Genomic DNA, 22770 nt, shown 5'->3' on the forward strand with positions numbered 1-22770 from the left:
TGTTTTTTTGATGTTGCCTCTGGACCCTTCAGCTTATTCTTCTTAGTAGCCATAGTGGTGGTTAATTCCCATCCTTTGCTGTCAGATCTGATGAATTAGGTGAGTTCTGAAGCTAGATGATCCTGGGTGGAAACAAGCCATAACTTCTAAACAACCAGGCCCGTGTTCTTGTGTGGCTCACCCATGGAGGATGGACGACTTGAGTTCCAGGGCAGTTTGACAGATAATTCTGTTGTTGGACTAAGTGCAACTCACTTGATAGGAAAGATGTATCTAAATGGATAAATTCTGGTTTGATAGACTTGAAAGTCATTCTCAAAGGCACAATTGTTGCATATGATAGTGCAAGTAGAGTTTTCTGAGACATCTGAGGCATAGAAATTTAGCTTCTTGAAGTAGAAGTTGTAGCTGGCACACCCAAAAGCAGCATTTGGGGGGGAGGTGGAGAATGGGCTGGGAGAGGCCAGTTACACCCAGAAAAGGCAGAAATATTGATCCTTCATAATCTAGTTTTCCAGAATGTCATCTCACCTTTTATTCCAAATGTAGTAAGGTGGCTTTCCTGGCAAGAAGGGAGTAAGGGCTGACCTTCCACTCCCCAGGCCACTTGCATCGGAGCTACAGGCTGGTTCCAGTTAGGTTTGCATGTTCACCTTCTTCACAGAAAGGGGGCCATATGATGTCATAGCTTAGGGACAGTGTCTCTAGGTGTTTCATGAGGTTTCTTGCTATCTGATTCATCTTGTAGATGTCTTGCTTTAAACCTGGACCCCAAAAGCCCTTTTAGTTTTTAAACTCATTTTTACATTTGACAGGACTGCATACTTTGTCTTGCTTTTTAAAAAAAATTTTTTTTCGCTGATTTTATTTAATTATAGCACTTTAGCAAGTATAAGGAGGAAATTGTTTAAGGAAAACTATTCCCATGGGGTCTACTGCATTAACACATTGCCTTTTTAGGCTTTCCTAAGTTCCCTCCTGATTGCTCCCCACATGTGAGCTTCTTGAGGGCCATGGTTATGCATCATTGTTTCCCTAGCACAAAGGAGAATGCCTGCCCAGTGTCAGCCTATTGAATAACTATAACTGTATTTAATTGTATCATAGATTAAATGTAATATGCATTCTCCCCAGTAAAAAAAAATATTTTCCATGTTTTCATAATTACCATATAGTCATTTTATAATAGCACATTGGATTTACATCCATTAATTTACTTACTGTCCTTATTGTTCTCCCTGCATTTTCCCCCATATTTACTGCTTTAAAGGGTGATTTTTTACAGCAGTTAGTAATTGGCAGCATGACTGTGATGAGAGAAAAAATGCACCATATTACCACATTCTGCCCTCTATTGTAGTTACTTACCTACAAGCCTTAGCTTCCCTAGGAGGCTGCAAGCTCGAACTGTTTCATCCTTAGATCCTCCAAACCCCTGACATGGCAGATTGACAATAAATATTAGATTGATAGGTGAATGATGAGTGAATAGATGGATGGAAAAAAACATTCTGGAGTGGGTTTTTCATTTGAGTTTAGATTCTGCATTTTGTAAAGGTATTTCCAAATTAAGACTTAATTTTTTTTTACTGAGTAAATTAGAGATTTAATGAAGTTCCAATGAAGTCTTAGTTTTTCTCAATCTTAACAGATCCAACACCTTTTTATAACAGATAATTTGTAATGCATCTATATACTACCTTTACTTTTGTAATATCTCTGCTTAGTATACTATGAATTTACTAAATGAAAGTAGTGGCTTAAAATATGGTTGTTAAAATACAGATATATAATAGCTAATTCTCAGCTTTCTTGTTGAGGTAATAAAAGAAAATACATCCATCATTTTTACTTGTTTCAACATTCCCCATCCAGTTCCTCTGTTGCATGTAGTTTCATGAACCAGCATTAAGTTCTAAGCAAGCGATAATCTGGCTTCAAAATTCTGACTCTGGTGTTTCCAGAAAGTAGTGTTAAGCAGTGAGAAGATTCAATAACACTTTTCATCACTCCAGTTGCTTTGTTCTGGTGGACTTCTCTGAATGGCCCAAACTAGAAATTTGTGTGTGTGTGTGTGAGACTGTCTCCATTTTCCATATAATGACCCTCCTTGGGAATTCAGCCATCATTATCTTGTCATGCCTTGATCCCAGACTCCACACCCCATGTATTTCTTTCTGTCTAATGTCTTATTTGGACCTTTGCTATACCACCTCAACTGTCTCCCAGATGCTGGTCAGCATCCAAAGCCACTGGAGAAATACCAGCTACATAGGATGCATAGCTCAACTTTTCTTCTTCCTTGGTTTAGGATCCACTGAATGTATACTTTCAGTAATGTCCTTTGATTGTTAGGTAACTATTTGCCAGCCTCTCCATTACAGTTATCATACATTCTTAGCTGTGCCAACAACTGGCAGCAGTGGCTTGGGTAAGAGATTTCAGCAACTCTTTGGTGTAAACAGTGTTGACTTTCTTGTTACCTCGCTGTGGTCAGTATCAGGTGGAGAATTTCTTCTGTGAGGTACCTGCCATGCTTCAATTATCATTGTGTTGATACATGGATCAGTGAAGTAGAGATGTATGCTGCTGTGGTAGTCACAAAAGTCTCTTAAAATTTTGATTATTAGGAATTTCACGTATTCAACAAATATTTGAGTGCCTAATTGTGTGCCAGGCATTGTTCTAGGCACTTTGGATTTATCAATGGACCAAAAAAGAACTTTGCACCAGGGTACTTACATTTTGATTTGAGAGAAATCAGTGATAAGCAATACATATTAAATAGCACATTATAAGACAGTATGTGCTATGGAAAGGAAAAATGTGCCAAAATATGAAGTATAGAAAGAAGATGGGGATTGTTGGGTAGGGAGCATACACTGCAAGTTTAAATAAAATGGTCAGAGTAAGACTCACCATAGTTGTGACATTTGAGCAAAGACTCGAAGGTGAGAGAAGACACTGCATATATTTGGGGTAAAAATGTTCCCAGCAGAGGGATCAGCCAGTGCAAAGGCCCCGAGACAGGAGTGTGTTTGGCCTGTCTGAGTGATAGGAAAGAGGCCCGTGAGACTGTAATGGAGTGTGTGGGAAGAGAAGATCAGAGAGATTACACAGGGATCTGATTGGTTAGGGCAAGGGTTGGCAACTTTTTTCTGTATAGGGCCAGATAGTAAATATTTAAGCTTTTCAGGCCATATACTCTGTGTCACAATTAGTCATCTCTGTCTTTATAACACAAAGGCAGCCATAGACAGTACTTAAGCAAATGAGGATGGCTGTATACCAATAAAACTTTATTTATGGACTCTAAAATTTAAAAGTCACTTTAAATCATAAAATATTCTTTTTCTTTTGTTTTCCACTATTTAAAAACATAAAAACCATCTTTAGCTCCTATTCATATTTCTTGGGCCACATTACAACAGGCAGTCGGCTGCATTTAGTCTGTGGGCCATGGTGTGCAAACCCATGGTGAAGGGTTCCCAGGGCCCTTATAAGGTCTTTTATTTGAGGACTTTCCTGGCTGTCCAGTGGTTAAGACTCCAAGCTTCCAAGGCAAAGGGCATGGGTTTGGTCCCTTTTTGAGAGAACTAAGATGCCACATGCCACACAGTGCTGCCAAAAGATTAAAAAAAAGAAAAGATCTTTTGTTTTTGCTCAGCATTTAAAGGGGGAGCCTTGGCAGGTTTTGAGCAGATGAGTGACATATTTGATTTATATTTTTAACAGATCACTATGGAATGATGTCTAAGATTTGCTTCAAAACAGTCTGGAGGGCAGGGTACTACAGAGGTTAAAAATGAAACAAGACAGGTTATACATTAATTATCGAAGCTGGATAATGAGTATATAATGAGTGTTCTTTATGCTGTTATGTAGATTTTTCCATAGTAAAATGTTAGAAACAAAAATAGGCACTCTGGCTGCTTATTTGGAGTAGACTGCGAGGAGGGAAGGTTAGGAACAAGAAAAGCAATTCGGAAGCTTTTATAGTAATCCTTGAGAGATGGCTGGGGTGGCTTTGTCTGGAGTGATAGCCCTGTGGAGGTGGTGAAAAGTGATTGGTTCTGGATGAATGTTGAAAATAGAGCCAACAGGATTAGCTATGAATAGGATGCGAGGTGAGCGAGAAAGATAGGAGTTGGGGATGCTTCCAGATTTTGGCCCAAACAGGGAGAAGGGTAAAGTTTCCATAAACTGAATGGAATACTCTCCAGTTAGAAGAGATGTGGAGGGAAAGATCAACATGAGTTCAGTTTTAGATATTTAAGTTTGAGATGTCTATCAGATAGCCGAGTGGAAATATCAAACTGATGGTTGTCTGTGGGAGTTTGTGAGGAAGTTTTGGACTGAAGACATAAATTTGGGAGTCATTGTGTAGATATCTTTAGCGTGAACTGGGTAAGATCACTGAGTGAGTGTGTGTAGATAGAGAGGAGAACAGTACCAAGCACTAGACCTTGAAGCATTCCAGTAGTCAGGGGAATAAGGAGAGAGAGCAGAGGAGACTAAGAAGTCATCAGGGAGACAGGAGGAAACCAAGACAGTGTAGTAGCCTAGAAACCAAGGAAAGAAAGCATTTCCAGGAGAAGGAAATGATCAGTGATGTAAAAATACTGCTGAAGTAAGATGAGGACTACACATTGATCCCTGAATTTAGCAATGTGATTATTAGTAATCTGGATGAGCAATTTAGCTGGAGTGGTGATGGCAAAAGCTACATTGCCAAAGGTCAGGGCAAAGAAATAGAGTAGGAAGTCTGGAAAAGTGGGGAAAAGAAGTTCACTCTTTAAGATGGAAGAAATAACAAGTATGTACAGTCAGCCCTCTGTTTCCACAGGTTCCACATCCACAGGTTCAACCAATGGCAAACTGAAAATATTCAGAAAAAATTCCAGGAAGTTACAAAAAGGAAATTTGAATTTGCCTTGCACAGACAACTATTACATAGCATTTGCATTGTACTAGTTTTATAATGATTTAAAGTATGGGAGGATGTGCATAGGTTACATGTAAATACTACGCCATTTTATCAATATATAAGGGATTACGCATCCGTGGATTTTGGTACCCACAGGAAGTCTAGAACCAGTTCCCCGTGGATACTGAAAAACTACTGTATGTTTGCTTGTTAACATATAGAACATAACAGTATGCATGCAAAGAGAGTGACCCAGTGGAGAGGAAAAACTGTTGGATAGAGGCTTTTCTGTAGGTAAGAGAGGGGTGGCTTCAGGTAAGAGCACAGATTGTTCTTCCCGGGTAACAGACTCAAACGCAGAGTGTATAGGCACAGTATTAAGTAGGTATGCTGCCGGGAATCTGCATAGTGCTCTTTTGATTGTTATAATTTCCTCAGTGAGGCAGGAAACAGAATCATCAGCTGAGAGTTAGGATGTGGGTGAAGTCTCCAATCTGGGGAGAGAAGAGGTGTGAAATAGTGTTTTGGTTTGGGAAAGTGCAGTTTAAGTGCCAGGCTGCATTAAAGATCTTCCCCCCAGGTGAGGGAGAGTGAAATTCAGGTGACCTTGTGAAGTGTGGTTGTGTTTTTCTCCACCTATGTTCTGCTTATACCAATATACTGTATTTGTTTACTGCTTTTGATTCCCATACAGGAAACAAGATTCTAAATTACTTACCAGTTTGGAATTAACTTAATGGTGGCTTAAAAGGGAAAAGGGGTTTTGGTCCCTTTCCCCACAGTAAAACTAGATGTCAGCTATGGAAAACAAAGCCCACTCTGTTAGTATAAGCAGAATATGGGTGGGGGTCAAGTTTTATTAGCATCATTGTTTTTCAGAGGTTTATTTAAGGGTATTTGTGATTAGTCACACACATTTCAAGTACTCTGCTTTATAAACTCTCTATGGAGATTTCTTACCTGTGAATTGTATTTATTCTTCCTACCTTCCAGCAGTAGGGAATACCCACATCTCTCCCCTTCTTTGGATTTGGAAACATTCATTTGGCAAGGATAGAATCTCACACTGGTGGTTTTGGGATCTAGACTAGCCACTATCTACAGCCTCTATATCTGGGAGCTAGAACATTTCTTCTGAGGATGAAAATTTCTGGATTTCTGGGACAGATCCTAAAGACTGGGTTCGAAACAGATGTCCCAGACAGCTCCGAATTTTGCCTAGACCATGGACATACAGTCCATCTGCCACCTTTCCAGAATTCCTTTAGGGTCCTTATGTATCTTATCTTCAAGCCCCATTCAGCCTAAATCTAGATGTTTTAGGCCTTCCCTGAGGAAAAAACAAAGAAAGAACAGTTGTTAAAAATATGATATTTGAAGCCAGATTCCCGGGGTCCAAATCCTGATTCCATCTCTTGTTTGTTATGTAGTCTTGAAGAAGTTACCTACCAGATCTGTTCCTCAGTTTCCACATCTATAAATGGAGATGATAAAATAGTACCTACTTAAGGAGGTGGTGAAGAACTTAACACAGTGCCTAACAGATACTGAATACTCAGTAAATATGTGTGGTACTAGTAGTTGTACTTGTTATTATTGTTCATACTAATATTATTTCCTGGCATCAATCTGACTTTGTTGATGTAAAGTCCTGGCATTCATCCAGCCAAACTGAATAGAATCATTAAACATTTGGTGCTGGTGTAGGTGCCCCTTTTGACAGTAGAGGAATGTGGGCATGTCTGGAGTTACATGCGTGTATATTGAAGTCAGAATAAATTGGTGGGCAACCAGGAGTTTACTGTTAGGCTAATAGTAAATAGCTTTTGACTATGAGGGAAGTGAACTTTTTAAAAACAAGTGAAAATCTTTGACAAGTGGGGAAATGCAAGTATGTCTACTCAGTGACTATTAAAGGTGGTACTGGTAGAGAAGGAAATTAAATATTAAGATTAAAGGGCACCAAAAAAATAAGAGGGAAAGCATCTTAATATTTTTTTCATATATTCCAAATTTTATTTGTGAATACAGATTGTTCCTGTACTAAGATATTTCTGGTCCTTGCCTTCAGGCATGTATAGTCTATTAAGGGAGACCAGATACAAACATGAGGAAAGTTAAGTAACACTCAAGTGATATCACCCATCAGACCTTGCAGACCCTTAGGGATAAGAGATCAGAAGGACTGGTGGCCACTGTTGGTGCTAGAGTTTAAGTACATAACAGCTAAATAAGTTTTGTAGGCTGACTTTGAACCATTTATGACATGGTGTCAGTGACCAGACTTTGAGAAAATTGCTCTGATATCACCCATTTGTCTGTTCACAGATCATTGGGTATTAAGGGTAACCAAATGGACACTGCCCTGCAGCAGGATAAGAATTGCTGAGGACAAATGCACCAGGCCCATGGTGTTCAGCGCAGATGTTATCTGCTTTTGAGGAGTACACACTGTTTTCTTTTAGGGCGAGTAATAAAATATTTATTTAAAGAGGCAAGAAACAATTTAATTCCTAAATCAGTCTCTGGTGTTCTTTTTCAAAGATTTTTATTCTAACCACCCTATCTGATTCAATTCTCATCCCACAAGAAACTCCAACTCCCCTTACAAATGTGAACATGTAAGGATAGCATTTTCCCTCTAATGAAAGTATTTCAAAAACTCATTTCTCTTCTATAATTTCTGAAAAATAAGTAGAAAATTATTTCTTTTTAACCCCTTTAAAAGTAAACCACAGTGAGATATTACTTCATACTCATTAGGGTGGTAATAATAAAAAAAAGCAGACAATAACAATTATTGGCAAGAAGGTGGAGAAATTAGAACTCATGTGTTGCTGATGGGAATGTAAAATGCATAACTACTGTGGAAAACAGTTTGGCGATTCTTCAAAAAGTTAGACATAGAGTTACTGTATGTCTTGGTAATTCCACTTCTAAGTATATATACCTACAAGTTAGAGGTCCCCAAGACCACCCTCAAATTCAATAATTCATTAGAAGTACTCACAGAACTCAAAAACATTTATACTCATGGTCATAGTTTATTACAGTGAAAGAATACAGATTAAAATCAGCAAAAGGAAGAGGTACATAGGGCAGGGTCCAGAAGAGACCAGGCACAGAGCTTCCAGTTTCCTAAGTGGAATCTTGTGGACAGTGCTTATTTTTCTCAGATTGGTGTATGATAATACACACAGAGTATTGCCAACCAGCAAAACCACCCAAGCCTTGGTGTTCAGAGATTTTATTAGGAGTTGGTCACGTAGACATGACTGACCACCTGCATAGCTGGACTTAGTCTCTAGTCTCTCCAGTCCCTCCAAAGGTCAGGCTGATACCACATAACTCAGAGCTTCCACCATAAATCACATTGTTAGCAGAGACTCTGACATGGCCCAAGGCCTCCAGGTAAATAAAGACACTCTTATCAGACAGGACATTCTGAAGGTTAAGAGGTTACCTCTCAGGAGCTAGAGGCAAAGGGCCAAAGTTTTCTTTGGCAAAGTTAATCCTTTATTGCACATTACCAAAGAGAAGTGAAAACATACATCCACACAAAAACTGGACACAAATCTTCATAGCAGCATTATTTCATAATAGCTAAAAGGTAAAAATGGTCTAAATGTCCATCAACTGAAGAATGGATAAACAAATGTGGTATATCCAATATAATGGAATATTATTTGACCATATTTTAAAAAGGATGAAATTCTAATACCTGCTGCAACATTGAAAACATGCTAAGAAAGAAACCAGATATAAACTGCCACCTATGATTCCACTCACATGAAATGCCCAGGCTAGGCATTTCTATAGAGACACAAAGTAGACTAGTGGTTGCTCAGGGCTGGGATTGGGAACAGGGAGTGGCAAATAGAAATGAGATTTCTTTTGGGGATGATGAAAATGTACTGGAATTACAGAGTGGTGATGGTTGTACAACTCTGGAAATATATTAAAAACATTGAAATGTATACTTAAAATTGATGAGTTTTGTGGTATGTAAATTATATCTCAGTAAAGCTGTTCTTTTTAAATGGGCATTAAAATACCACCACCCCTGTCACCTTAAGTGATTACAGTAGAAATGAGATATATACAAAAGCATTTTGTTTAATAGAATGTGCCAAATATATATTTTGGGGAAAAAGTAAAAAGTTATTTGATTGGTTAGCATTTCTCCTTTATCACCGAGATACATATTGTGGACTTCCAACTTTGAGTATGACCTAGAATATGACCTTTTTTGAAACTAGATGGATTTTATGGCAGTTTCCTAGGGACATTTCATTTTTCATCTAAGTACCCAATTCTTGTTCATGTTATTGTCTTTTATTTTGAGTAATTTATATTTATGTCTCTACATTTTATAAATTTGATCTAAGAGAGATGATCTGTTTTTAGCTTCCCATTAGTAGTAGTTTTATGTCACACGCTCATCTCCTGAACAGAAAACATTCCTTTTGCTTTCTCTTCCCATATTTTTGTCTATTAAACAGCAGAAGAGCACTATGCCCAACATTTTTAACCTTTTCCTATGGAATGCCTTTTGCTACTTGTTTTTTAAACGGCCAGCTAGTTTCTTAGTCAAGGGATAACAGAAGGAATCCAAATAAAACTATAGTTTGGGCTTTTCATCATCCTTGTTTTCATGAGACTTTTCAAATCATAAAATTTTTAAGGATACAAATTTCAATGTAACAGAACAAACTCTCCCAGTTGAGCTAAGTTGGGGTGGGCTGTTTTAGGAATGCAGTAAGTGGCTAGAGTACCACTTAACTGAAAAGTAGGAGTTGAGGGTAGGGGGCAGTTTAGGTAGAAAATCAGGTACTTTACAGGAAGTACAACTACTAATGGGCTTCCCTGGTTGCTCAGACAATAAAGAATTCACCTGCAATGCAGGAGACGCAGGTTCAATCCCTTAGTCGGAAATATCCCCTGGAGAAGGAAATGGCAACACACTCCAATATTCTTGCCTGGAGAATTCCATGGACAGAGGAGCCCAGTGGGCTACAGAGCATGGGGTTGCAAAGAGTCAGACACGACTAAGCAACTAACACTTTCACTACTTTTCACAAGTAATAACATGTGTGAGGTTGTATAAGATGATCTTTGAATTGTTGTCCATCCCTGGAATTCTTTATCCTGTGAAATTAGATTAAGTGGAATCTGCTCCCATTAAAGCTTCGGTGGTTGCCAGTATTCTTTTTTTTTTAATTGGAGGATAATTGCTTTACTATGTTGTGTTGGTTTCTGCTATACAACAACACAAATCAACCATAAGTGTATGTGTGTATACACACACATATATACACACACACACACACATATATATATATATCCCTTCACTCTTGAGCCTCCCTCCCAGACCCCCCCATCCTACCCCTCTAGGTCGTCACAGAGTGCTGGGCTGGGCTTCCTGTGTTATATAGCAGCTTTTTATTAACTATCTATTTTACACATGGTAGTGTATATATGTCAGTGCTACTCTCTCAATTCCTCGCACCTTCTCCTTCCCTCACTGTTACCACGAGACAGTCCTATATGTCTGTGTCCTTCCCTGCAGATAGATTCATCAGTATGGAATCATTTTTCTAGATTCCATATATATGCATTAACACACAATATTTGTTTTTCTCTTTCTGACTGACTTCACTCTGTATAACAGGCTATAGGTTCATCCACCTTATTTCAACTGACTCAAATTCGTTCATTTTTATGGCTGATATTCCATTGTATATATGTACCACAACTTCTTTATCCATTCATCTGTTGATGGTCATCTAGGTTGCTTCCATGTCCTAGCTATTATAAATAGTGCTGCAATGAATATTGGGGATACAGTTTTTCAGGGTATATGCCCAGTAATGGGATTACTGAGTTATATGTTACTGAGTTATATGGTAACTTTATCCCTAGTTTTTAAAGAAATCTCCATACTGTTCTCCTTAGTGGTTTTATCAATTTACATTCTCATCAGCAGTGCAAGAGAGTTCCCTTTTCTCTGCATCCTCTCCAGCATTTATAGTTTGTAAATTTTTTTTATGATGGCCATTCTGACCAGCATGAGGTGATAACTCACTATTATTTTGGTTTGCATTTCTCTAATAATGAGTGATGTTGAATATATTTTCATGTGTTGACAGTATTCTCTTAAGTGTTGAATTTCTCAGTCTTTAAGGAGGCCTGCCAGGTTTTGCATTTTTTTAGTCTTTATTCGTATCCAAGGTCATTCTCTATGTTTTGTTATCAAAAACCCAACATACAGATAATTGAGCAGTCTGCCCTCCAGATGCATGCTTCCAAAAGATTTGAGACTTGGCTTTAATCATGGGAATTCCCACTATATCTTTTGAAACAAATCCTCCATTGCTTTCCTTCTTTTATTTGCATAAAAATATAAACACATGTGCATGTTAAATCTTTGGAAGGAAAACTGTAACATAGCCATAACAAATCGTAATTGAAACTAACTGCAGCACAAGAGTCTAGCAGTCATGGGCTAGGTTCTCTTTGCCTCCCTGTGAATCCTCAGTGCATGCCCCATAGTGATGCCTAAGAAATGTGTTACATCTATGAATGGAAGAATATTGTAAACTTAATTCCAGATTGTCTGTAACCATACTGTTCAGTAGAACTTTCTATGATGTGATGGAAATTTGTGCTGTCCAGTATGGTTGAAATGTGGCTAGTGTGACTAAGGAATTGAATTTTTAATTGTATGTAATTTTAATTTTATTTTATACGTAATTTAAGATAACCACTTGGCTACCTTAGCTACCATGTTGGACAGCACAGCTCTATAAGACCAATTTCAAGAAGTTAGGTTACTTGAATATTGGAGTTCCTGTGACTTTTTTAGAACCAGTAGCTGTTCTGGCAGTAATATTGATTCTATTTTTCTTTCATTTGTTCAGAAGCATTTCTTGAGCACTTGCTAGTTCAACAGTTGATGACAATGCAAAGATGAATGACATAGCTTCTGTCTTTAAGAGTCATGGCCAGGAATTTTACATTTATTATGCTCTAAGTATAGTTTAAAAGGACCATTATAGAAGCATATAATAAGGTGATATTGGGGTCACAGAAAAGATACCGCATGACTCTTTATATAGGGGCCAAAGAAGAATTCTCAGAAAAACTTAATGCTTGAGCTAAAATTTAAAGAAGAGTTTGAAAAAAAATTGTTTTGCCTCTGTTTTTATTGTTTTGTAAAAGAGCAGATTTCCGGGCTTACTTGAAAGGTGTCCGTCATAGTCAGTTTAAGACCAACTTTCTCCCTGTCTTTCCTTTGCTTCCTATGAGCTCTCAATTTAGGCCCAGGCATATAGAGCTTCCTCTTTCCCCACACAGCCCTGCTACCTTAACACATCTTTTCTCTCCACAGTGTTCAATAAAAACTTGCATCACTGCCTTCCATGTCACCTGTGCCTTTGAGCACAGCCTAGAAATGAAGACCATCCTAGATAAGGGGGATGAAGTAAAGTTCAAGTCATACTGCCTCAAGCACAGCCAAAGCAGGCAAAAGCTCAGGGAGTCTGAGTACCCCCTACACAGGGCTTCAGAGCAGAGCCAGGCCAAGAGTGAGAAGACCAGCCTGCGGGCACAGAAGCTTCGGGAGCTGGAGGAGGAGTTCTATTCCATGGTCAATGTGGAAGATGTAGCCACAGAGCTGGGGCTGCCCATGCTAATTGTGGACTTCATCTATAACTACTGGAAGCTGAAGCGGAAGAGTAACTTCAATAAGCCATTATTTCCTCCAAAAGAGGAAGAAGAAAATGTCCTGGTACAGCCAAGGGAAGAGAGTATTCACACTCGCATGAGAATGTTTATGCACCTACGGCAAGACCTAGAGAGGGTAAGGTGACCAGCTATGACCTAGGGTATAGGTCTTGGTCTGCATAAGAATGGAGGCCACACTTCCAGATTTAAAAAAAAAAAACACAACCCATTTATATTTGTAGTACAAGCGTCTGTGCCCTTACTTATCTTCTGATTTCATTGTGGCCCCAAATGTTGGGCTTAGTTGAAATTCTGCTAGACACATCAGAGAATAGAAGAGTCTATCCTCACTTAGATGCTTTATGAACCTTAAATATGAAATAAATTTTTCATTTGGTTTACTTTTTTTCCACTGTTGAACCTAAGTTGGCTCAGCTATATTTTACTGACACACTTATAAGACTGCAGGCTGAAGAAAGAATGATTTTTGCTTAGGAAAGTGCCAGATCAGAGTTTCTTAAACTTGGCACTATTGACATTTGGGACTGGATGGTTCTTTGTTGTGAGGGACACTGTAAAATGTTTAGCAGCATCCCTGGCCTCTACCTCCTAGATGCTAGTAGCAAACCCCCCACATGCCCAGTTGTGATAACCAAAAATGTTCTCAAATTACCAGATGCCCTCTAGGGGTGAAAAATTAATCCTGGTTGAGAGTCTCTGCGCCAGATAATTCAGTGTAACTCATGAGATACATACACACACACACACACATTCACACTAAATTAGGTACTGTAGGGATTTAAAGATAAGTTAGGTCCTATGTTTACCCTAGAGAATCTTATAATCAAGTGTAATGGTGGCTTGTTTTTTTCTCTGCTACCAGAATTTGGAGAGGAACTAATAGATTTTTTGTTGTTCAGTCATTCAGTCATGTCCGACTCTTTGCGACCCCATGGACTGCAGCACACCAGGCTTCCCAGTCCTTCACCATCTCCCAGAGTTTGCTCAAACTCATGTCCTTTGAGTCAGTGATACCATCCGAACATCTTGTCCTCTGCCATCCCCTTCTCCTTTTGCCCTCAATCTTTCCCAGCATCAGGGTCTTTTCCAGGAGTTGGCTCTTCACATCAGGAGCTTCAGCTTCAGTTCTTCCAGTGAATATGCAGGGTTGATTTTACTCACTTTTTAAACTTTAACTCACACATAATATAGCACTTACTATGTGGTACCACTCTTCTAAGCATTTTGTAAATATTAATTCATAATCCTGACATGCATATGAAGAAGGTACAGTTATCCCTATTTTCAGATGAATAAACTGGGACACAGAAAGTTTGAGTAACTTGTCCAGAGGGGAGAACATGAGAGAGTGAGGATTTCACCCTTGTGACTATGGAAACTTGGCTGAGCTGAAAGTGTGAGCAAAAAAAAGCTACTTCCAGTCTTCCCAGCAGACTTTTATCCTGCTGGCCCAGCACTCATTAGAATACTGGATCCAGCATTGCCACCATTTACTCAGGGATCTAAAGGGAAAGCTAAACTGTTAAGTCATCATTCAGTTCTCCCAGCCTGGCTGCACAGATAAATATCAAGCCCATGACACCACAGGGAGAGTAGACTTGAGAAGGTATCTTTGGAGATTTTGCTTGTGCTGCTGATTGATACGGGAACCATGATCCCACCATTGACCATGCCATGTGAATACCAATGTAGTGGCTCTCTTTATGCAGCTTTTAGGTTCTGTCTTCTCTCCTCAGCCCCCCACCCCATGTGACTTAAAATTAAGTTGTCTTAATTTTAGCTAAACAATGTTCAGTTGTCAGGTTTGTGTAACATGACAAAACTCTCTTATTTGTTGGGGGTTGGGCTTACAGGTCCGAAACCTGTGCTACATGATAAGCAGACGAGAAAAGCTGAAACTGTCATACAACAAATTACAAGAACAGATCTTTGGTTTGCAAGTCAAGCTTGCTAATGAGGAAATTGCTGCAGGTAAGCTGTACAAATTTTATATCAATTGTTTCACTTAAAAATCTTTTAAATTCATTTGTTCTAGTCTAACCATGATGCAACATGGCCCATTTCACTGTTGACTCATGAGGCAAGAAATCCAAAGGTAGGGTTGGTGGAGTTGCAGGTCTAGGACAGATAACTTACGTCCCAGACAGATATTAGAGGCTGTTAGTTGGAGCCATGAAATGATTCTAAAATTATTGGATTCATTTAGAAATCAGTAGGATATGATCTAATCCTAGTTTCCAGAAAACATTTAATTCCAGGGTTACTCATCCTAACAATCTGTTACATTAATGACAAATCCTAAGCCAGAATTTAGTAGGAGATCTGGGTTCTTATCTTTTCACTTATTCACTGATGTTTGCTGAGCACCTCCTATGAACTAAGAGCTGAGCTAGAAGACAGCAGCAAGCAAGACAGAATTCCTTCCTTAAGAGAACTCTGCCCACTTGGTGAGAGAAACAAGTGAGCATAATTACAGTACTCTAAGCATAGGAGCTTGGCTGGAATGATGACAGTCATATTCAGAGATATTTGTAACCTCCCTGTGCCTCATTTAACATAGAGGTCAGTGGCAGAGCCTAGGCAACTAGGGGTCACTGGGCAATGTGTGCAGAATCCAGCTTCTGCCAAGGGCCAGCTATAGAGCAAGAGAGACAACCCAGAAATAAGGTGTCAGGTAGGTGTCAAAGTCTTATGGAAAGTTGTGAGGATCACAGGCCATGGCATAATGGTGGAGGAGGAGACAGCAGGGCTGCTCAGCCATAAGAGTACCATGATAGACAAGACAAGGAGAACCAAAGGACAGCAGGAAGAGCCTCCATGGTGCCAAGGAGATTGGTCCCTAGACCATGTGGCTTCTGATTAGTGGGACCCAACCCTATAACTGCTTGTGGCAGCAACAGATGGCAGGCCCTGGTAGAAGTGGGGACTGAGTGTTCAGTTTGGACCCTTAGGGAACAGATGTCCATTGGGGCACCTAATAGTTGTCTTCTCTGTATGTCATCTTTGTGAAGCTACAGTGAGAAGGTAATGGGCAAAGGTCAAGTCCTTATACAAAAATAAATTGTTTGATACAAAAGTGCCCTTTTGATTTCAGAACACTCAGAATAATAGAGAGAGGAAGACTTGTCCTAAATATGATTATAGGGTTGATATAACCAGGTAATTGATTGCCAGTACTCCCAAGGCCAAGCCCATAACAGCAGAAATATCATGATTGGCAGAAATATGATTCTTTTCTGGAGGCCTTGCCACTACAAAACCTGCCCCACACTTCCATGGTGGTCATTCATAGTGAAGAAATTATTTTAAGTTAAGGACATAAAATATATGGGAACCACAAAAACCTGTACTACATTCTTGTAAGTTTGTATTTTACTTACTTTAGGAAGACTGGAGGGTGTGATCTGAAATGTCTATGTTCAAAGTGAAAGAAAGGGAAAGTGTTGGTTGCTCAGTTGCGTCTGACTCTTTGTGACCCAATGGACTGCATGTAGCCTGCCAGGCTCCTCCATCCGTGGGATTTCCCAGGCAGTAATACCAGAGTGGGTTGCCATTCCCTTCTCCAGGGGATCTTCCTGACCCAGGGATCGAACCTGGGTCTAGCACATTGCAGGCAGATTCTTTATCACCTGAGCCACCAGGGAAGCCTGACTGTGTTTAAGGCAAGTTCTGAATGCTATGCGGTACCCACTCATGCACATGTACAGACACACAAATAGGAAGACCCTATTCTAAACCATTACTAGTGACATTCTTTTCAGAAATAGAGGGAGCAGAAAGGATATATGAGGCATCGCACTAGTCTTTGTGATTATTTTTACAGACTAGGAGAGCAGAGGTGAAGAGGTTGGGAGTCACACAGCAAAAAGTGGCAGTGCTAAGTTTTCTGTAGCAATCCCCACCCTCCCTCTAGTTCAGCTAACTTCAGCTGCTATATGCACATATCAAACACAGGTACTTGCTCAGTATTTGGAAGAGTGGGGATGTGAACTCTGCTGTAAAAATGTATGCCTTTATTTGTTTTTTTTTTTGAAATATAGTTGCTTTACAAAATTATATTAGTTTCAGGTGTACAGCATAGTAATTCAGTATTTTTGCAGATTGTACTCCATTAAAAGTTACTACAAGATAATGGCTATAATTCCCTGTGCTAGACAATACATCCTTGTTGTTTATTTTATACATACTAGTTTGTATCTCTCAATCCCATACCCTAATTTTTCCCTCCCCCTTTCCCTCTCTCCTTTGCTAACCACTTGCTTGTTTTCTATATCTGTGAGTCTATTTGTTCTGCATATATATTCATTTGTATTATTTTTTATTATTTTTTAGATTCTACATATAAGTGATGTCATAAAGTATTTGTCTTTTGCTGCTGACTTATTTCACTTAGCATATTCTCTAGGTTAATCCATGTTGCTGCACATGGTAGAATTTCATTCTTTTTATGGTTGAGTAATATTCTATTGTGTGTGTGTGTGTGTGTGTGTGTATCACCTCTTCTTCATCCATTCTTCTGTTCATGGGCACTTCAGTTGCTTCCATATGTTGGCTATTATAAATAGTGCTGCTGTGAAAATTAGGGTGCACATACCTTTTCAAAATAGTGTTTTTGTTTTTTTCCAGGTATATACCCAGAAGTGGAATTGCTGGGTCCTATGGTAGTTCTAATTTTAGCTTTTTGAGGAACCTCCCTACTGTTTTCCATAGTGGCTGCAGCAATTTACACTCCCACCAACAGTGTACAAGTGTTCCTTTTTCTCCACATCCTCTCCAACATTTATTATTTGCAAACTTTTTGATGATAGCCATTTTGACAGGTGTGAGGTGATGTCTCATTCTGGCTTTGATTTGCATTTCTCTAATAGTTATCAGTGTTGAGCAACTTTACATGTGCCTGTTGGCCATCTATATGTCTTCCAAAAAATGTTCAGGTCTTCTGCCCATTTTTTAATTGGGTTGCTTATTTTTATAATATCAAGTTGTATGAACTGTTTTTATGTATTTTGGATATTAACCCATCATTGGTTGTACCATTTGCAAAAGTTTTCTCCCATTCTGTAGGTTGTCTTTTCATTTTGTCAGTGGTTTCCTTTGCATGCAAAAGCTTTTAGGTTTAATTGGGTCCCATTTGTTTATTTTTGCTTTTATTTCTTTGGTCTTAGGAGACAGATCAAAAAAAAAATAACTGCTGTGATTTATGTCAAAAAGTGTTCTATTTTCTTCTAGGAATTTTATGGTTTCAGGTATAACATTTTAGGTCTTCAGTCCATTTTGAGTTTATTTTCATAAATGGTGTGAGGAAATGTTCTAATCTCACTGTTTTACATGAAGCTGTCCAGTTTTCCCAGCACCACTTGTTAAAGAGACCATCTTTTCTCCATTTTATATTCTTGCCTCCTTTGTTGTAGGCAAGTGTAACTGACCACAGGTGTGTGTGTTTATTTCTGAGCTCTCTAGTCTGTTCCATCAATCTATGTGGCTGTTTTTGCACCAGTACCATGCTGTTTTGATTACTGTAGCTTTATAGTATAATCTGAGGTCTGGGCACATGATACCTCCAGCTTTGTTCTTTTATTTCAAGATTGCTTTGGCAGTTCAGGGTCTTTTGTGGTTCCATATGAATTTTAGGGTTATTTATTGTAGTTCTGTAAAAAATGTAGTATGGCCATTTTAACAATGTTAATTCTTATAATCCAAGACTTGTTTTATGGCTTCACATATGATATATCCTGGAAAACATCCCATGTGCACTTGAAAAGAATGTATATTCTGCTGTTTTGGGATGTAATATCCTATAGATATCTATTAAGTCCAACTTGTCTATTGTCATTTAAGATCACCGTTACCTGTTAATGCTCTTCTGGGTGATCTGTCCATTAATGTAAGTGGGGTGTTAAAGTCTCCTACTATTACTGTATTATTGTCAATTTCTCTTTCACCTCTGTTAGTATTTGCTGTTTATATTTGTTGTTCCTCTACTTGGGTATATGTGGTAACAAGTATAATACCTTCCTCTTGTATTCCTCCCTTTATCATTATTTAATACCTTTCTTTGTCTTTGTTATAGACTTTGTTTTAAAGTGTACTTTGTCTAATTATGAGTATTGCTGCCCCCACTTTCTTGTTATTTCTATTTGCATGAAAACAGATGCTGTTATTTAGATTGGTTGTTAAAATGAATCTTTCTTTTTTTAATCTCAGGACTTCCTGTGACAAATGCACTAGAAAATTCATTGTTTTACCCACCACCAAGAATTACCTTAAAGTTAAAAATGCCCAAATCAGCCACAGAAGATGGCAGTAACAGCTCCACAGAACCTGATCATGGACCTCTCTCTCCTGATGACAGCTCCCCTGTTTGTGATATGAGGAGCATGCAAGTGGCTCAAGATTCACTGGAAATGAGAATGAAGTCATACCCAAAGCATCCACAAGAGAGCCAGACTGACTGTTTACCGACCAGTCCCAGCGATGATAGAAGTGAAGCAGAGGATCCCAGTCCTGCTTGCAAACTGCCATCTCCTGAGTTCTATCATGGGCAGTCTCTGGGAAAGCCTCTTGTCCTTCAGGCTGCCCTGCATGGACAGTCTTCCATTGGGAATGGGAAAAATCAACCTAATCCCAAGTTTGCCAAATCCAATGGCCTAGAGGGCACCTGGTCTGGGGATGTCACCCAAAAAGACAGCTCAGGTGAGATGTTCTCTGACCAGGAGCCCATGCTCAGCTCCCACTTGGGTAGTCAGGGCAGCCTTCGAAAATCTACTGTGGAGCACCTCAGCAGGTCCTTTAGGGAGGTCACCAGTAAGTGGGTGAAGACCACAGAGAACCTCCAGTGCTATGTGAAGGCAACCAAGAATATTAACCCCAAAGAGCAGCTTTGGGGCAAGCAGCTTGTCAGGCGGTCTGCAGGGAGAGCTCCATATCAGGAGAATGATGGGTATTGCCCAGATGTGGAGCTGAGTGATTCAGAAGCAGAAAGTGATGGGAATGAAGAAAAAGTCAGGGTAAAGAGAGAGAGTTCAGACAGGGAAGGTCCTCCCCATGATTCCAAACGGGATTGCCATGGTAAAAGCAAGACATATCCTCTTTCCCACAGTTCAATGCAGAGGTGATTAGAAGTCCCAAGAAAACCTCCATCTTTGCCTTTGCCTCATATATTGGGGAAAACTCATACACCAAAATGACTCTAGTATATGTTGGAAGGAATTGTAAAATGGATTAAATTTTTCCACTCTAAATTGGCTTGCAGTTTTTGAACTGGTGTCAAGTCTAGTTTTTACAAGCACATTATAGGGATTACATATTGTCCAAAAGTTTGGGTGGTTGTGTTTTTTTTGCCAGAGGCTAGTGAGAACAGCTGGGACCAGAGTAATTTGCTCAGTAAATACTTTGGGGCAGCATTCCAATTATATGAACACATTGATACACATACATATTAAGAGTTCATGCACTGTTAATGGATTTGCAAGAGACCATGATTATCAGACACTAAAACTACTTATCTTTCGAAGCTACAGCATGTGACTCCCAGACCTGGTGTCTGTAGGAAGTTTCTAACTCCACTGGTACCTGGAAACACTCTTCAGGGGGAGATCAGGGACCAATATTTCAGATACTGTCAAACTCACTACCCTCTTCCTTTGCTCTGCACAAGGTTGAGTTCCTTTCACAGTATCTTAACTTAACAAGTCAATACACCTAATGCTTATAAGTGTTCAGTGCCTGTTCCTAGACTTGCTTGTTGGGGACGCACTCGTAACTATTTCACCCAGCTAACAAGCATAAAAGGCTAACTTGTGGATAGTGTTTACAAAAGTACTACTTCCAAGGAAAATGCTCTGATTCTCTCAGTTTAGGCGCTTGTGAAGGATCCCAGAGCCTTTCCCAAAGTGAGAACATTTCTGAGGGATTTGTATCAGGTCAGGGTTTTTGTGTTAACTGTTTTCAAATAAGTTTGACTTAAGTAAGTTTGGCTGACAGTTTTTGTATACCTGCTTTAATGTTTATAAAATTTTTATTGAGGTATAATTAAAAGATAATAAAGTGCAAAGAGGTTAAATATTCTTATCTGCTTTAATTTTGAAACAGATTTTTATTGTCAAACAGAATTTGAAAGCATGTGTTTTAACACATGGATATAATTTAGCTTTGTACCAACTATGAATCCAAGGCAATTTCCAAAACAAAAAGGCTGGAGCTGTTTTTCAGAAGTTGCTCGTACTCTGTTCCCAAACTATCAGCCTTGATTAATTCTGGGGAGGAAGAGAATAGCTACGTTTGTGGAGGATAAAACATACCTGCTTCCCATTTAAAGAAGAGGAAAATGTTACAGTTTTTAAAATGTGAAGCCAACTATATATAATTCTCTGCTCACTTTTCTTAGCCTTAAATTAATGTTCTCTTCTATTTTGGGAACACGTAGTGAGACTTTTCAGACAATGAGGCCATTTTAGATTTGTAAAGTTGCTTCCTGGTGAAACATCCCAGCTGCAGTAAAGGCAGGGGCCCTTCTTCTCTCCAAAAATATGGGAAACTCAGTAGTTTTCCTCTTTCCCACTTTTGTTTCTATAGCCTTCTTTGGTTTCATTTCTTCCTCCTTTTCTGGAAACTTCTGTATTTTGCCTCTCCTTTGGCTATACCTTCAAAATGTTTATTTTGTGCCTGTGTGCATGTGTGAACATGCCATAGCATGTGTGATCAGTGTCCTGTATTTCGTTTGAATACAAAGGAAAAGGCTATGGATTATCCAAATGAGGAAGAGAATTTCTCCAATTTATGCACTAGATTTCTGTACCTTTTCTTTGCATTTCCTGGGTTAGATAATAATTTGACACCTTCATGGTAATGACATTCTAGTGGAGCTATGTTATAAACTCCTCTGTTAAAGGCCAGTACAGTAACCTGTGTCCTTTCATGCCTTTCAATTCTGAGTGAGTGGGAAGAAAAGCAAACATTGAAAAAAGTGCTTCAGCCAAATTCCATATATGTAATGCCATTGGGATAGTATTGACAAAAATAATTTCAGTCAGGGAAATATAGTTGTAATATTTTTACAGAATTTTCCTAAGTAAATGAAGGAGCCTTCAGCTGTATACATTTCAACTGCCCCAAAATGTATTTGCTACATTTTGCTGTTGTTTGAAGTATTACCTCTTAACCTTCTTGTTAAATCTTTTTCATTTTGTCTTATATAGTCCAGTTTTCAAAGACAAACTGTCTTTTTTCAAATGTCACCTTTTTACCAATACTTTTTCATTAAATTATGAAAACTGCTAACTGCTGTGAGTGTGGTAATTTTTTATTTGGGCATCTGAGTTTTAGAAAAACTTACATATGTGCCTTTTATATTAAAAAAATCTTATTCATTAAAAAAACAGATGGTAAGGGGAAAGGAAGAAGAAGGAGCAATTGAGTGTTTAGAAGCACAAATTTATGATTTGTGGGAATTGGACTCTACCTGGAAATCACAATTTCATTGGGCTGATAAGATGGAACCATAGGATTAACAGAAATCACTAGGGAAATGGATCCTATCTAAAGTCACAAAGCTCAGAGGGCTTAGATCAAGCCTCACTTTTAAATATACATTCTTTACAATATTCATTCTATTTGGAGTCATGTGAGTATATTAATGTAATAAAGGTTATGTGGTGTCCTGGGGATTTTTGAGGGCATTATAAACATTTTCATTATATTTGCAAAATGTATTTGGTAAAGGTCACTGGGTAAATCATTAGTGAAGATAGTTAAAAGATAACTATCTTTTATAGTTTCTCTCCCCCTTCTCATTTCCCCTCCTTCTCCCCCTCTCCCCCTGCATTCTCCCCAGCAGCACATTCATAGATAACTCTTTTGATTCAGTAAACTAGGTAAAATGTTGCAGTACCAAAACTACGAATACCACTCCTTTAGCCAACAAAAGCTTTGGGTTTATGCTGATGCCTGTATTTCTAATAAGAGATGAACCTTTGTTTATTACATTGAAGAAACTCAAATTCACAGAATAAACTAGAGGATATACAGTCCTGGGGCTTTTCCCCTCCAGGACTTTACAGTCCTCAGTATGCTTGCTGACCCTTAAGAATGGAAGAAAA

At 38.8% G+C, this 22770-nt stretch overlaps 1 protein-coding gene across 2 annotated transcripts in view; it reads left to right on the plus strand.

Annotated features, from left to right (window-relative positions):
* The window catches only part of JADE3 (jade family PHD finger 3), a 138673-nt gene extending 116724 nt beyond the window's left edge, over positions 1-21949 (plus strand). For both annotated transcript variants that reach the window (XM_043458604.1, XM_043458603.1), the window contains exons 9-11: positions 12318-12788; positions 14527-14644; positions 18878-21949. In XM_043458604.1, coding sequence (XP_043314539.1) covers positions 12318-12788; positions 14527-14644; positions 18878-19788 — 1500 coding nt within the window. In that variant the 3' untranslated portion in view covers positions 19789-21949. The remainder of the gene's footprint in view (positions 1-12317; positions 12789-14526; positions 14645-18877) is intronic.
* Positions 21950-22770: the final 821 nt, after the last annotated feature.

The sequence above is a fragment of the Cervus canadensis genome, chromosome X (assembly GCF_019320065.1).
Source record: "Cervus canadensis isolate Bull #8, Minnesota chromosome X, ASM1932006v1, whole genome shotgun sequence".
Classification (NCBI taxonomy): domain Eukaryota; kingdom Metazoa; phylum Chordata; class Mammalia; order Artiodactyla; family Cervidae; genus Cervus; species Cervus canadensis.